The sequence below is a fragment of the Manis javanica genome, chromosome 2, assembly GCF_040802235.1.
Source record: "Manis javanica isolate MJ-LG chromosome 2, MJ_LKY, whole genome shotgun sequence".
NCBI classification, from domain to species: domain Eukaryota; kingdom Metazoa; phylum Chordata; class Mammalia; order Pholidota; family Manidae; genus Manis; species Manis javanica.
Genome location: NC_133157.1, coordinates 30,483,145 through 30,497,436, shown reverse-complemented (window position 1 = coordinate 30,497,436; position 14,292 = coordinate 30,483,145). Strand labels below are relative to the sequence as shown.

The following is a 14,292-nucleotide window of genomic DNA, read 5'->3' as shown; positions in this document are numbered from 1 at the left end:
TTATGGGTATTGAATGGCATAACTGATAAAGTTTCTCTACCAGAATTGTTTATTAGAAAGCTAAGTTCAAATTTTTTAACTACCAAAAGCCAAAATTTTAAACTCTACTGGCTTTATTTTGTAATTGGTGCCCTTGTTTATACTTTTTTGTTTTAGAGTTTCCTGTATTTTTAATTTATACCATCTTGTTACATTTTTTATATGTTTTAAGCTGCCTTAAATCTTCATGGAAAAGTTGGGGTATAAATAAATTACAAATGAATAGAATATGAGAGATATTATACTTAACATTTTTCTGCTTTTCATTTACCCAAGAGGCTCCAAAACCAGATTATATTTAATGTTATATTTTCAGTTCTAATGATGCAATAAATTACAGGGAGATAAAAATTTTTTTAATTTGGAAGAAACATTTAGGTCATTCAAAATTTCTGGGTAATCTTGCTTTTATGACATCCTTAGTATCTATCACATAGTAGTACATAATGCTTGCCTGTCACATAGTAGACCATTAATAAGTGTCTAATAAATATGAAAAAATAAGTATCTTTTCAGAGACAATTTTTTAAATTTCAAATGTGCTATAATCACTTCACTCTGTAGATAGCCAGCACCCATGTGTTGTTTTGCGGAGAAGGCAATGTCAGCACTCAACTCTTGGTTGAAGAGTAATTGGCAAGAATGCTTTTTGATAATTTGTAGTTACTGTTTACAGAATAATGTAACCAGTATGATTACCCCCACCATATTGATAACTGAGTACTGTTCTTATCATTCAGTGCAAACTGATACTTAATGTACATAGAGAAACTCATGTATAGGGTGTATGTATAGAGAAACTCAGCTCTATAGTTCCATGTGATTAAGGGGACAACCTTTCCACTTAGACATGTGATAGTTATGATGGCGATAGTAACAGTGAAGATATACTGGATTTTATGGGAAGAGTTGCTGCCATTAGTCTCTTCTGCTATTTAGCTTTAACTTTCCCAGCACCAGCAATTCCCTGGCAAAGAAAATTTTTGAGTTCTAAGCATGTTTTCACAGTATAATACAATATTTTAAAACTTGCTTGAATTTGCATTCTATTATTACATTATTTTTATCTCTACCAGTAAGACTATTTGGGCTTAACAAACTTGGGTTTATATATCATCAGAGGAATTGGGTGATTAGAAGAAAATTCACCCAGGGTGTTTGAAATTAATTTTATCCATAGGATGCTTACCAGTGTTAAAAAAAAAAGTTGGCAAAATTTGATAAAGCATGTGTACAAAGAAACTGAAAAAGATTGGAGTAGAGCCAGAGGATGAGGGAAAGAGTGGGTGAAATCAATTTTCCAACTCTTGATTCTCAAACTTCTCAGTTTATGGAACACCAATTGGCTGAAGAGTTCACTTGCCACAGGGAGAAACTACAAAATTAAATCTTTGCATTTTGTGCTGACTTGATTGAGCCAGTCATTTCATTTATAAAATCAAATCCCTAAGTGTAGAATTTCAAATTCTCTGTCGATTTTCAAATTCTGAATGGTCTGCTGGTCAAACTGTGCATTGGCTTTAAATCCTTTGCTAAAATTAAACAGTTTAAGTTAACTACTAACCAAGTGCCTGAGTGTTTCAGTAAAAGCAAGAGTTTCTACTAGGTTGCCTTACATCCAGAAATATTATTAACAAATAATTGAGAGTACAGGAAAGAAAGCAACTAATCTATGAATAAGACTTTAACAGTGCGGTAGGAATTGGGTTTGTTCCATGTGTCATCCTCTAGCTGTAGACTCTGCTGTCATTCTGCATGTTTTTATCCAGCCTTTCTGTTTTTTCTGTTTTTTTGCTTTAGATACTCATTATAGTAGTGACAGCCTATATAGAAAAATGTGATTTGCGTAGAAGTGCCTTAAAATGCTTTTTCCTTTAAAAATTCAATTTGATTCTAAATAAATTGGTTGGAAACATCAGAGATTCAGGAGCAGTGTTGCCACATTTCCGTGAGTGAGATCAAAATACAAAACTAGCTTTTCATTTACAGATAGAAATAACAAGTAGAATAGGATATTTTATGTTCTCTAGAGAACGAAAGAAGCTTACTAAGTTTAGGGGGAAGCTGTGATGATTTTGCTTTTTCTGTTGTCCAGATTCTGAGAGTTCCTAAAGTAAATCTTCTCTTCCAATCTTGCTTGATCTGAGAAACTCCCTTCCGTCTTACTTGTTTGTCTAGTTTCATTTTTAGCATATTTTTTCCCAAGAGAAGTGGTGAACCTGCAAATTTAATTTGTATTTACAGAGGCACATCAGGTCGTATGGAGTGAGGCAGTGCTTCCCTCCATCTTTGTTTTTCTTACTCCCACCCAGCACATATACTTCAACAGGAACAGAATCTTTATTACATTTTAAACAAATATTCACAAAGGAAAAATATCCAATCTTAAAACTGCTGGGAATTCAGATTAGCATATTGAGTTTGATGAACTTAGATTTTATCACAGGTATATGCATATACTGAACAGTTTTGTGAAACATGTGGATGGTTTGTATACTATTTAGAAGATGTTTTCTCCATTGGTTTTAATTTTCTTAAAAATCTTTCTTTCCAGCTAAATTAAACCATGACTTAGAAGTTTGGTTTATGCAGATGATCAACAGATTAATTTCACTATTTTTAAGCTGTCAGAACATGAAAAAATTCAAGAAATGTTTTTGAATTAACTTAGATTTACAGTGAAACTTTTCTTAATGTAGTAAAGCTTAGTGGAAATTTCTAATGTATTTTGTTGTAATTCTTACTGAATCATTGCATTTTGTGAAGTATGGGGAAAGAACAAAAAAAAAAAAAAAGAATGTTTGGATGTTTACAGAGAAGGGAAAAGTCTTATGTCCATGGCATTAATCTTATTTCTCATTTCAACTAAAAATATCTTAATGTTTATTTGAGTATATAGTCAATCGTAAGGTTTTAAAACAAGTTTGAAAAACAGTGGTGAGTGAATACATACATTTTACATGCTCTTCGCACTTGCAGTTGTTTCCATGTGGATGGATCTGTCTGAGATTGTTATGTCATGTAAAATAATAGCAATTTTGACTTCTGTAGACAGTATAAGAGTTCTTCAGCTTTCATTCCTGCATGTATAATCTGTCTCAATGTTTTGCTGCCTCGTATTTGTAGCAATTTGTTAGAAGTTCAGGGTCAATGGATGATCACTGAGGTGGTGATTTTTAATGTAAGCTAGAATAAATGAAATTACGGAAGTTGTAGAAAGGTTTCTTTCTTAATTGTTAGTCATTCCTTGAATTGATTAATGATGTTCAAAGCTGTAAGTTTATGACAGGATTTTCCATGGAAGAGAACAGGTTTCTTTGTTCTAAGACTCCATTTGGACTAAGATGCATAACACAGTTTGGTTTCAAGTGAGATGTAAATGACTTCAACATTTCTTATTTTTTACTGAGGGAAATCTTTTGTGCTTGCTTAAAATGTCAAACATTTCCCATCTCTTCATTTTTTAGATTAAAAATTAATGTGTGATAATCTCTCCTCATTTTGTTACATACCCTGGCATACTTCATTCAAATCTTCTGTAATGGTGCAAATGTTTTAGCCTAAGAAATCTTCAAAATGGGTGTTATGTTTTATGTTTATAAAGTTCTGCTTTACATTTGGTCTGTTAATGATAACAGTTATCATTATTGATCATCCTATTAAAGAAGTTGGAATTCTTATTTCAACAGTAATATTAAGTGGAAGAAAGAAAGGTTTTAGTGTAATTCATTTATCTTGATTGAAGTGAAAATGAAAGTGTCTTATGGTGATAATGTAGTACACAGAATAAATAGTTCTCTTAAACATTTGTAAAAACCATAGTTTTAAAATATCAGCTATTTGTCATAATGTTGTAATGTAAAACTCTGTATCTGATGCTTTGCTCTTCCTTCAAAATAGGAAATGTATTCAGGTAAGTTAAGATTCAAAATTAAAAGAACGCTGTCAGTTCTGATTAGCCTGCAAGTTACTTTTTAGTCAACTGATTATGCCCTTCCTAAATTATTCCAATTGGTTTTTTGCTCAAGAGATAAAATATTCATAAATTTTGAAAGTAAAATAGTAATGCAGTTCTGTTATAGGCTAGGATGAAAAAAAGAAACAGAGGGAGAAGGTAAATTTAGAGTTATAATGACTTACTTTTAGGAGTAGATCAGGTGTCATGTGTCACTATGTCATTTCCCTGCTTATAACCCTTCAGTAGTCCTCCACTATCTGCCAGGTGAAGTCTAAAGACTTTAAGTGGCTTTCAGAGCCATTCCTAACCATCTATAATGTCTTATACTTGTAATTTTGTTCTACTTTACTGGTTTGTCAAGACCAAACTGCTGATTTTATGTTACAACTATATTGTTCCTTCTATGAGGGCCTTTTTCATACTGGTCTCTCTACCTGGAATATATATTCCTATCTGCTTTGCCTAATAAAGACCACCTTCTTAACAAATCTGCCCCATCAGTTGCACATACCATACCACGCTGGGTCAGATACCACCTCCATCTTGAAAGTCTCAAAATACTGTATGTATCTGTATTTATTTACCTAGATATCAGTGCACCCTCTTACTGTTTTAGGATTATCTCTTTGTATGTCTAACTCATCTAAAATATAAATTCCTTGAGAGCAGCTGCTTTGTATTACTCACCTTTTTATCCCTTGTACCCAACACAGTGCACAAAGGGTGCTCAGAAAATATTAAAGTGATAAGTGTTTTGAGCTTGAAGTAAGAAGGACAAAGTAGACTTTCGCATCTCTTTTTTCCATTCTGTTGCCACATCCTAGAGCATAACATAATCATTTTGCATCAGACACATTGCAAAGCCTCCTAACTGGTTTTTCACTGTATTTGTTTTTTTCCTACCTTTTAACTCCATTCTTAATCTGTTTGTCACACTACAGCTGTGGTTCCCTTTCCAAATCTGAAATCTGATTATAGCACCCTCCAGCTTCCTGAGAGTCTCCAACTTCTTTTAATAGGTCCATATTGATCTTATGAGGAGGACAAAACTCTTGTACATAATTTACAATGCCATGAGTAGTATCACCTTACATTTCCAGCTTCAACCTTTGCCTTCTGTTGTCATAGTCTATGCTTCAGCTATACTGAACTCTCTTCAGTTCCCAAATATGCACATATTATTTTCCCCAACCTGAATATTCTGCTTCTTCCTCCACCCTTGTTCCACTTCACCTGTATTTCTGTTCATCCTCAGGCTTCAGCTTTAGCACCTTCTTGGACTACTCTCCCTTCCACTAGTCTAGGTTAGATAACTCTCTTCTGTGCTCACACAGCATTCCACACCTACCATATCCTAGTTCTTACCAGACTGTACTGAAATGCCTGTTAACATGTCTGTATCACACATTACATAGGACACTCCATTAAGAATAGCAGCAGTGGCAGTGGCCAAAGTAGTACCTTTTTATTAACTCACTTATAGTTGAGCTTGAAGCCAGGCACAGTGCAAAGTAAGTGTCCCCTTATTTTACAAATGAGGAAAGTAAGTCAAAGAGATGAAATATATTCCCAAGTCAAAATTCTGATAAATAGCCAAACCAGGGTTCTAACCCAAGTCTTTCTAACTAGGCTCATACTCCTAACCACTGTACTGCGTTGAATCCTTGAAACCATTTCTATGGTTTACAATTGCATCCCCGCACTTCAACACATTGGTTGGTATATAGTAGACATTTTATATTAGTTTAATGACTGAATAATTGGTAAAACTAATACAAGGAAATGAGAAAGACTTGAAGATGGAGTTGGAGGCATAAGTTAATTCACCATCATAGCAGTGTTTAGTGCAAAAAGCTTTAGTGCATTGATCAGACTTTTTAAAACTCAGAAAAGATATAGAAGCAATGGAGGTACAGGCCAGAAAAATGACTCTGAGGAGAAAAGTGATAATGTACAGAAAGGTATATATGGTAAGAGGTGCTAGTTTGATGACAAATTTATTGTTACCAAAAATGACTGATTTTCATTGCTAAAAACAGCACTTCCTACTTTTAACACCTTGTGAATATGATATTTATTACTAAAATAATCAAAAAATTAATGATGTAACAATGGAAAGTGTTAAACCTATTTCTATTGGGTATCTTTTTGTGGAACATTGGCCAAATAGAATAGTTCCCCTTTGGTGTTTCTTCTATATCTACCTCTAGTTATTCAGATTGGGGGGATAGTATTTGTAGCCATTTTTTTGAGATAACTTTGTAGAATAATTAAAGAAAAAATGTTAACTAACCTGGGAACAATCTGCCTATAGATAAATCTATTTTTATAGTATAGTCAACTTACTTGTAACCTGAATTCAATTAGTAAGCATTTTACATGTCAGTTGTTTTATGGAATTGATTCATGCTACCACCTTTTAACAAAGCAAATAAACTCTAAACTTGAGGCTGTGTTCATCTAGGAACATTTCATACTGCTGAAGCTGATCCTCAGAGTATGACTCAGATACATGCATTGCCTGAAATTCCTCGAGATCAAAATGCTGCAGAATCCTGGGAAACTTTAGAAGCGGTATGTTAAAAGTTCTTTTCTTTTTGGTAGCTGTGAAGCATAAAAAAAGTAACTTTGTCTTTCTCTCTCTTTTTAAGGACTTAATTGAACTTAGCCAACTGGTTACTGATTTCTCTCTCCTAGTGAATGTAAGTATATAACTGTTTTTAGCTCAGAGATGTTTGGCTAATAGGATAAGAGGCTTTTATCAATCTCTAGGCTTTTGATTAAAATTTTAATAGATGTTAAAATTTTTAAGACTGGTATTGAGCCATGGACAGAAGAAGTCTGACTGTCTTCAAATTCCAAATCAATTAAATAAACTTTCATTAAGTGCTTGTTAATGAAACATACTGTGTTAGATCTTTAGCAGTGGAGGTCTGAAAAGGTTGGATATAGAAATAAATAAAGCCTGCTCTCCACCTTCAAGGACTTACAGTAGGTGGAGATAAGCTTGGGCCCTGGAAGCTGAAATTTCAAGCCTTATTATTAAATGTAAAAACGAGGTATGAAGAGAATCAGCTCCAAGGAGAAGACTTTAATTCCAAGGGAGGGAGGCAAGGGTTGTGTGGTGGAAGAAGCATTAAGGACAGCTTCACAAGATGGGTCGCATTTGCTTGAGTGTATTGTAAAGTGTCTACAGGTGGGGTTTGGGCGGGGGGAGGGGGTGCATTTGAAAACAGCTGAACAAAGACATGCAGTAGAGAAGTGTATGGCCTTTCAGGAATGACAAGTACGAGTGGTGTAACCCAAGCTAAGGTGCCACAGACAGAGCAAGGAGGGTAGGGCCAGATTGAGATGCCATTGAAGGCCATACCAAAGAATTTGAACTTTACTTTGTAGGCATTAGGAGCCAGTAGAGCTTTTGAGGAGGTTAGAGTGATGTGTTCCAGTCTGGGCTTCAGAAAAGTTACTGTTATCAGTGTGAATAATGGCCTTGGAGAGGGAGAGATTATAGGTGGGACGACTAGTTAGGAACCAGTTGCAAGAGTTTTCACCAAGAACAATGGCAGTACAAGTATAAACATAAAGGATAGCTGAGAAGTGTTTCTGGGGTAGACTTGATAGAAACTGGAGGAAGATGGAAGAGTCAAAGATAAGAAGCAAGTCTTTACTTTGCATAATTGGGAAGCCAGTGATATTGATAACATAGATTAGAGAACATAAAGTAGATTTTGTGGGAAAGATAGAATAGATGTTGTTATAATTTTTCTAAATTATTCTTATTTTGCCTTCCCAGGAATTACGTAAAGGTTGAATGTATGAATATGTGTGTATATACATATGTATGCACATACAGGAGCAAATCTGTTTCTGCTTATGCTTCTGTCTAGGTTTAGTTCTTTGTTCTTGATCAAACCATGATTTGGGGGTTGTCCATCTTTGAATTTCAGTTCCCCTGGCATCTGGCTTTAAATTGTAAGATACTAGATCACTCGATCTTAGGATTAGAACTGGAAGAGACCTAAGAGGTCAACTAACCTGATCTTTTTACTCTTGCCCCAGCTTCTTGGTCGGTGGTGGTTGCCTCTTTCTGGAGAGTTACGGTGCGGCGATGCTCCGTACTTCAGCCTCTCCGTTTAGCAGGCTCTAATTCACACAGGTTCTTCCCCATGATAAAGTAAACTCTGCCCTATAGTAACTTCCCTCTGGTACTTTTGCCCTCTGAAGCCAAATACTGAGCGATTTTTGTCTTTTCCATATAAAGTTTTGAACTTATTAAGACCAACATTATCCTTTATTACCCTACCCCACCTCACCATATTTTCTTCTCTTAATTAACCCTTGGTTCTATAATGTGTTCTTCCTAGAATATGATTTCTAGGCTTTTCAGTACTAGCCCATTACTCTGCTTGTTTTCTTGTTTGTGGATTTTTTCTTGAAATCTAATGCCTAAAGTTGAATACAGTAAATTGTTTAAAGCATTTTCCTTTTCTGATGTCTCCAAAGCAGAAGAAGTAAAATGTTGGCAATACCTGGATTAGATATTTGTATAATCTGGTAAGATATTTGCATGTTTAATAGGGAATGATGCAATAAGAATACCAAAATATTTGTTTTCAGAATAAAAATTATTCAATTATTATAACTTATAATCTCTAATCTAATGCAGTTTGTAAAATCTATACATGTATGGTTACACAAATATATACTTTTGTCAAAAGTCATCAATATGTACACATTAAAATTTATACATTGTACATAAATTATACCTCAGTAAAGTTGATTTAAAAATACAGGTAAACATGTGCAAAATTCTCAGGCAAGACAAATACATTTCCCTTACAATTGGATAGGATCATGAAAGGAAGCTTAAGGGTTTGTGGCCATTTAACAGTTATATATCTGATTAGGTTAAGTAAGCAGCTCCTAGCCACTTATCTAAGGAAGGTTCATGCAGGAAAACTTTGGCTATAGCCATAGCTCTATACAAATGTCCTATTTATAATAATTTGTGTTAAGTACATGAGACAGAATGCTATTGGCAAAAGCTCAAAGGAGAACCCCTGATTACTATTCCCAGGGTGACTGAGTTCTCATGACCACATATGTGGTCAAGGATTTACAGAGGATCCATTTAGGCACCAAATGACTGACCAGAGTGACCACATCCTCTCCTTATCATCACATGGACATGATAGTATCTAGGCAAATTAGCCATGTATTTTTAAAGCAATTTCTATGTGCGTAGTACCATGATAAGCTCAACGAGGAACAGAGAATAGTATAAAAAATGAATCTATAGGATAGTTGTGATAGTTGCACAACATTGTGAATGTACTTACTGCCCCTGCATTGCACACTGAAAGATGGTCAACATTATAAATTTTATGTATATTTTTACCACAATTAAAAAAGAACCTAAAAAGCCATTGAGAGATCCTGGTATGGTCCAATAGATGTTAATAAATTAATATCTCCTAGGTACCTGCTTCATTTTTCTTCAACCTTTTTTGCTGTGAGTGACCTCTTCTCTTCTCTTCTTGTTACTGTTGAACCAGCCCTAGTTCTTAGTCAAAGGGAATTAAGAGCTCTGGGCCAGTTGCTCCACAGCATGTCACCCTTGCTGTTAGTCCAGTTTTGTCTACACCTTTTACCTTATTCCCTGTGACTTTTATAATCCAGTTTTACTTTGGAAGCATGAAAAACTGGGTTGTAGTGAATTAGATCAGATTCCTCTATTTATTACTCATGTGACTTTCAGGGTGTTATTTGACAACAATGAGCTCTGTAAAATTGATGGGAGGACTAAATGAGACAATGTCTGTTACTTCCTATCCCTTTCCCTTCCACTGACACCAGCTGCATTCCTGCTTTTGTAACTCCCTTGTCTGATTCCCTCTTTGGCTCCTTGCTTAGAATTCCACTTTTGCCACCACATTTTAGTACTATAATTCCTACAGTCCCTTCCCTATTGCTGAATCCCCTAGTGTCAACATCCTACTTACCTACTCTACTTATTGCCTACTCTAGGCCAACATAATCCTGTACTCTGCCTGTAGACAATAGTATGTATATGTTTGTTTCTGAGCTTTGCTGTGTATATGACTGAGTCTGACTAAGGTTTATAGATTACATAGCTTTGGAGTTCAGAACCAGTATATCACAAAGTTATCTGGACTGGTCAAGATCTAAGACTGTAGCTGGCTTTGAGAGCTGGCTGGAATTTAGAGAGTCAGGAATAAAGGAAAATTAGCTTCTTGAAGAAATCCATAGTTCCCAGCACATTAATAAAACTGTACAACTACTAGGAAGACTCTCCAAAGGAGGGCATTTTTATGGATGCAAATTGATTTAGGGATGGATTTGTTGAATGCATTGCTATTGCATGATACAGAGAGTGCTGGGCCCCCAAGTGTCCACAACAGGCATTCGAGGGAAGAACAATTCCTCATTAGTTTTGACTTTAAATATCCAAATTGCATTTTACTTAATAAATCATATTTTCTTCAGAATTTTAGGTGCTTGTAAATTTGCTTATTAAGATCCATTATTTTCTCAGGCAGATAATTCAATGTTTCTTAAAATGAAATCCCTAGACATTTTCTTAAGAATCTTTTGAGAATTCTTTTCCTTTAAAAAAGTAGAAACACTGCAGTGTCCTGCATAAATGGTTTAAGTCATTATTACTGGGATGCTGAGAAGATACATCAAGTGCCAAAGTATAAAATGTCAGGAAGGGAGCTGAAAGATTATCAGGTGTGGGAGGAGGCCCAGGCAGATGAAAGCAAGCATAAGCTAATCAGAAACAGAAAGAGGAAGTTGGTAGAGAGAAGTGAGGAGTCTTGGGTGTTGGGCTTCACAGGTAGAAAATTGATTCAAAGAAGGAAACAGAAAATGGTGGAAACGCTTGCTTCCATTGCCGTTAGGAGCTTGGTTTCCAGTACTGGGGAAGGTTTGACCTAGCATAAGGAGCCAAGGCTGTAGGGGACAAATGGTGACCAGATTCAGCTCTGGATGGAATCTAGTTTGGAATTCTATGGACAGTGATCGACAACTCAAGCATCCGTTTGCTGCCTAATGTAATTGTCACGTTACTGAGTCCTTCTTACTTAAGAAGCAGAATTTGGAGATATGAGCAAAGTTTGGGAATCAAACCAAGCAAAATAGGGGAAGAAGAACGCAGGTCTGCACAACTGAGGGCTGACTGTTGATCCCAGGATAGAGGCTGGCACACCCTGTCCCTTATCGCCATACCCATGTTTAAGCGATCTCCCTGAGGTGAGTGAATAAGTACTTATAGGTTTCATTACTCCTAAAGGTGAGACAGGCCTCATCAAGTGCTGGAAATCATTAAATTAATTTTAAGTTTCACTTAAAAAAAAAGTCATAAAGCTGCAGTATCCAACTTTTTTAGAAAAGAGGATTAAATAATATTTTCCCAAGGCCTTGAGATCACACTTGTGGTATAGAGATGACAGTAATCCTGTCAGCCTCCACCTCCTTGATGGAATTATTTTAGGGCTAAAATAAAAGAGACATTTTGGCTATTTTCTCTCTGCCCCTCAACTCATTAAGATATGGAGGTTGATGAATAGTTTTATACCTGTGCTTTATCTGCTAACATAGACTTTCTCAGGCAAGAATGAAAGTGTTGGGGATGTCCCAAATAGAAACAGTTGGGGATGTTCCAAATAGAAACAAAAGTGCTGCCACTTAGGCATCTATGGGTTGGAAAAAGAAGGCTAACATTAAAGAAGTTTTATTGTCTGAAGAAAGTAAAAACTGAATGAATGAATGCTAGGAGAGATCTACTATTTGGTGACCTAGAATGTTCAAGCAACTAGGATAGGGGAAAGTTTAATAAGTTTTTTTAATAGAAAAAAGGGGGTTCCAAGCTTTCTTGGGAAGATCCTGATGATTTGTTCTATTTTCCCCGCATACTCTACAGACACTTTCTCATTTTATCCTCACTTCAACTCTTTGTGGTATAAGTATCATTATCCTCACTTGACAGATGAGAATACTGACACTTAACTTAAATAATTTGTCCAAGGGCACACAGAGATAGTGCTGGGATTTGAACATAGGACATCTGACCAAAGGTTGTGCCCTTAATCCTGTCATGATATGTATATACTTGTGATTTTTAACGTGCAAGAACCATGGACATGCAGCATCAGCATCACCGAGGAACTCATTAGAAGGGCAGATTGTTAGGCCTCACCCCAAGCTGACTGCATCAGAAACTGGGGGTGGGATCCAGCACTCTGTGTTTAAAGAAGTCCTCCAGGTGGTTCTGGCACAACTCAAGTGTGGGAAACACTCTTGTATTTGCCTCTGACAGAGATGTTAGAAGGAAAAGTGATAAGTGACTTTTTTTAGGAGTTGTGTTAGAGATGTCAGGATAGTGATGGAGACTATTAAAAATGAAGGGGTATCGTCAGAGGTCTAACGGAAAAAGTACATACTTGGTTTATGAGAAGGGAATGAATGTCAGTAATGCTGATAGAAAGCAACTGTGGGAAAAAATGAGCTGTGTTGTCTGGATTTCATGTTCTCAAATGAAATGATGATTGGAATTAGTAGACTGTTAGCTAGATCCACTTCAGTATAATGAAGAGGTCAGTTATATAAGGGCAATCAAATAACTTCAGGATTAAAGTTGAATTACTTCACAGTCATTCTAGCAGTTGGTATTTAGCTGGAATCAAATAAGGATTCTCTTCTTTTTTTTCTGTGAATTAGAAAAACTGCTCTATATATTGAAGTGATAGTGTTTACATGGGTTTATACATTTGTCCGAACTCATCATATTATACCTTAAATGGGTGCAGAATTTATTCTATGTAAATTCTGTCTAAATAAAGTTGCTTAAAAGTGGGAATGTGTTCCTGTAGTAAATAACGAGTTCCTGTCACTGGTGGTGTTTGAGCAGAGGTTCAGTAACCACTTGTCAGAAACATTGTAGGGAGGCTTCACACATCTGAGGGGAAAATAGTAGTCAATGACCTAAATATTCCTTCTAGCCAGAGAGTCCATGAGTCACAGTTTCTGCTGTGTCAGTGCAGGTGTTACCATTTTATGGAGAATGCTTTATTAATATATTTGATCTGAAACATTTTAACTTAAGAATTTAAAATGTTTTAAACTGTACAGGTGTGAAACACAGGACAGTAAATTCATTTACTGCTCCCTATTGCATATCACAAGTGGAAAGACTTCAATGGTAGATCAAACTATGTTGTATTCTTATTCCTAAGATACAGTAATTGTATTTACTGGATCCAAGGGCTTTTTTTTTACTCCTAAGGCAAATTTGCCTGTTGTAAACTGAATCTTCGAATATTAGGAAGGTCTTTCTGTTTAATTTTGTTGTTGTTTTTTTTTTCATCAACCCCAATCAAATAACTTCAGGATTAAAGTTAAATTATTTCACAGTTATTCTAGCAGTTGGCATGTAGCTGGAATACAGATGCTTATTTTGATTTTATTTTTCTCCTGGAAGTAGAGTCATTTGGAGAATGATATGTTTGTATGTTTGAATGAATTTTAGTGTGAGATGCTTTTTCCTATAAAGGTGCCGCCCTTTTATTACCTAATACTTAAGTAACCCTCTTTTTTTCAGACAAGCGAATTTGTACTTTCGACATGGTTTATCAGATGCTATTAAAGAACTGCTATTAAGACTGCAAGGCTGCAATACAAGGGCCCTGATTACAGGAATTAAAATAGTGTGTATTGGCAGACTGCTGCTCCCCAGCAGGAACGCTCACTCATAATTCCTTTGCATCTAGTCTCAGCAGGAGAAGATTGACAGCATTGAAGACCATGTCAACAGAGCTGCTGTGAATGTTGAAGAGGGAACCAAAAACTTGGGGAAGGTAAGATTCTGCTCCTGCTGACAAATCAATGGCACTCTGGCTCCCAGGAATCTCTAGTATTAACCCAATTGATCTGCTCTCTTTAATGTTGAGGGAGCCAGCAATTAAGGAAATAAGGAAGAAATGACACAGAGGTAGTGCCAGAAATCAGTGGCAGTTATAATATTCTACTCTGAGATTCATTCTGTCGGGAGAGAAATTTTTTCAGAGAGATGATAAACCAAACCCCACTATAAGGCATTTGGCTGTACAAGGAAATATTTGCAGAGGTTCAGGGAGAGGAGTAGACAGGGTTGCCAGAAACCAGTAGGGGCAAAAGTGTAAGATGTAACAGCCCTCATGAAGTGGGACCATCTATTTTCCAGATAATGTTGCTTTTAACCCCAAGTATACAGCACAGAATTATTTCTGTACAAC

At 35.9% G+C, this 14,292-nt stretch overlaps 1 protein-coding gene across 12 annotated transcripts in view; it reads left to right on the top strand.

The window, feature by feature from the left end:
• Positions 1 to 14,292, top strand: part of STX17 (syntaxin 17) — a 135,596-nt gene that overhangs the window by 67,332 nt on the left and 53,972 nt on the right. For all 12 annotated transcript variants that reach the window (XR_012127093.1, XR_001853655.3, XR_012127098.1 and 9 more), the window contains exons 5-7: positions 6,462 to 6,571; positions 6,649 to 6,699; positions 13,789 to 13,875. Coding sequence is in view for 2 of the 12 variants with exons in the window: in XM_073227086.1 (XP_073083187.1) it covers positions 6,462 to 6,571; positions 6,649 to 6,699; positions 13,789 to 13,875 (248 nt within the window). In the remaining 10 variants the exon portion in view is untranslated. The remainder of the gene's footprint in view (positions 1 to 6,461; positions 6,572 to 6,648; positions 6,700 to 13,788; positions 13,876 to 14,292) is intronic.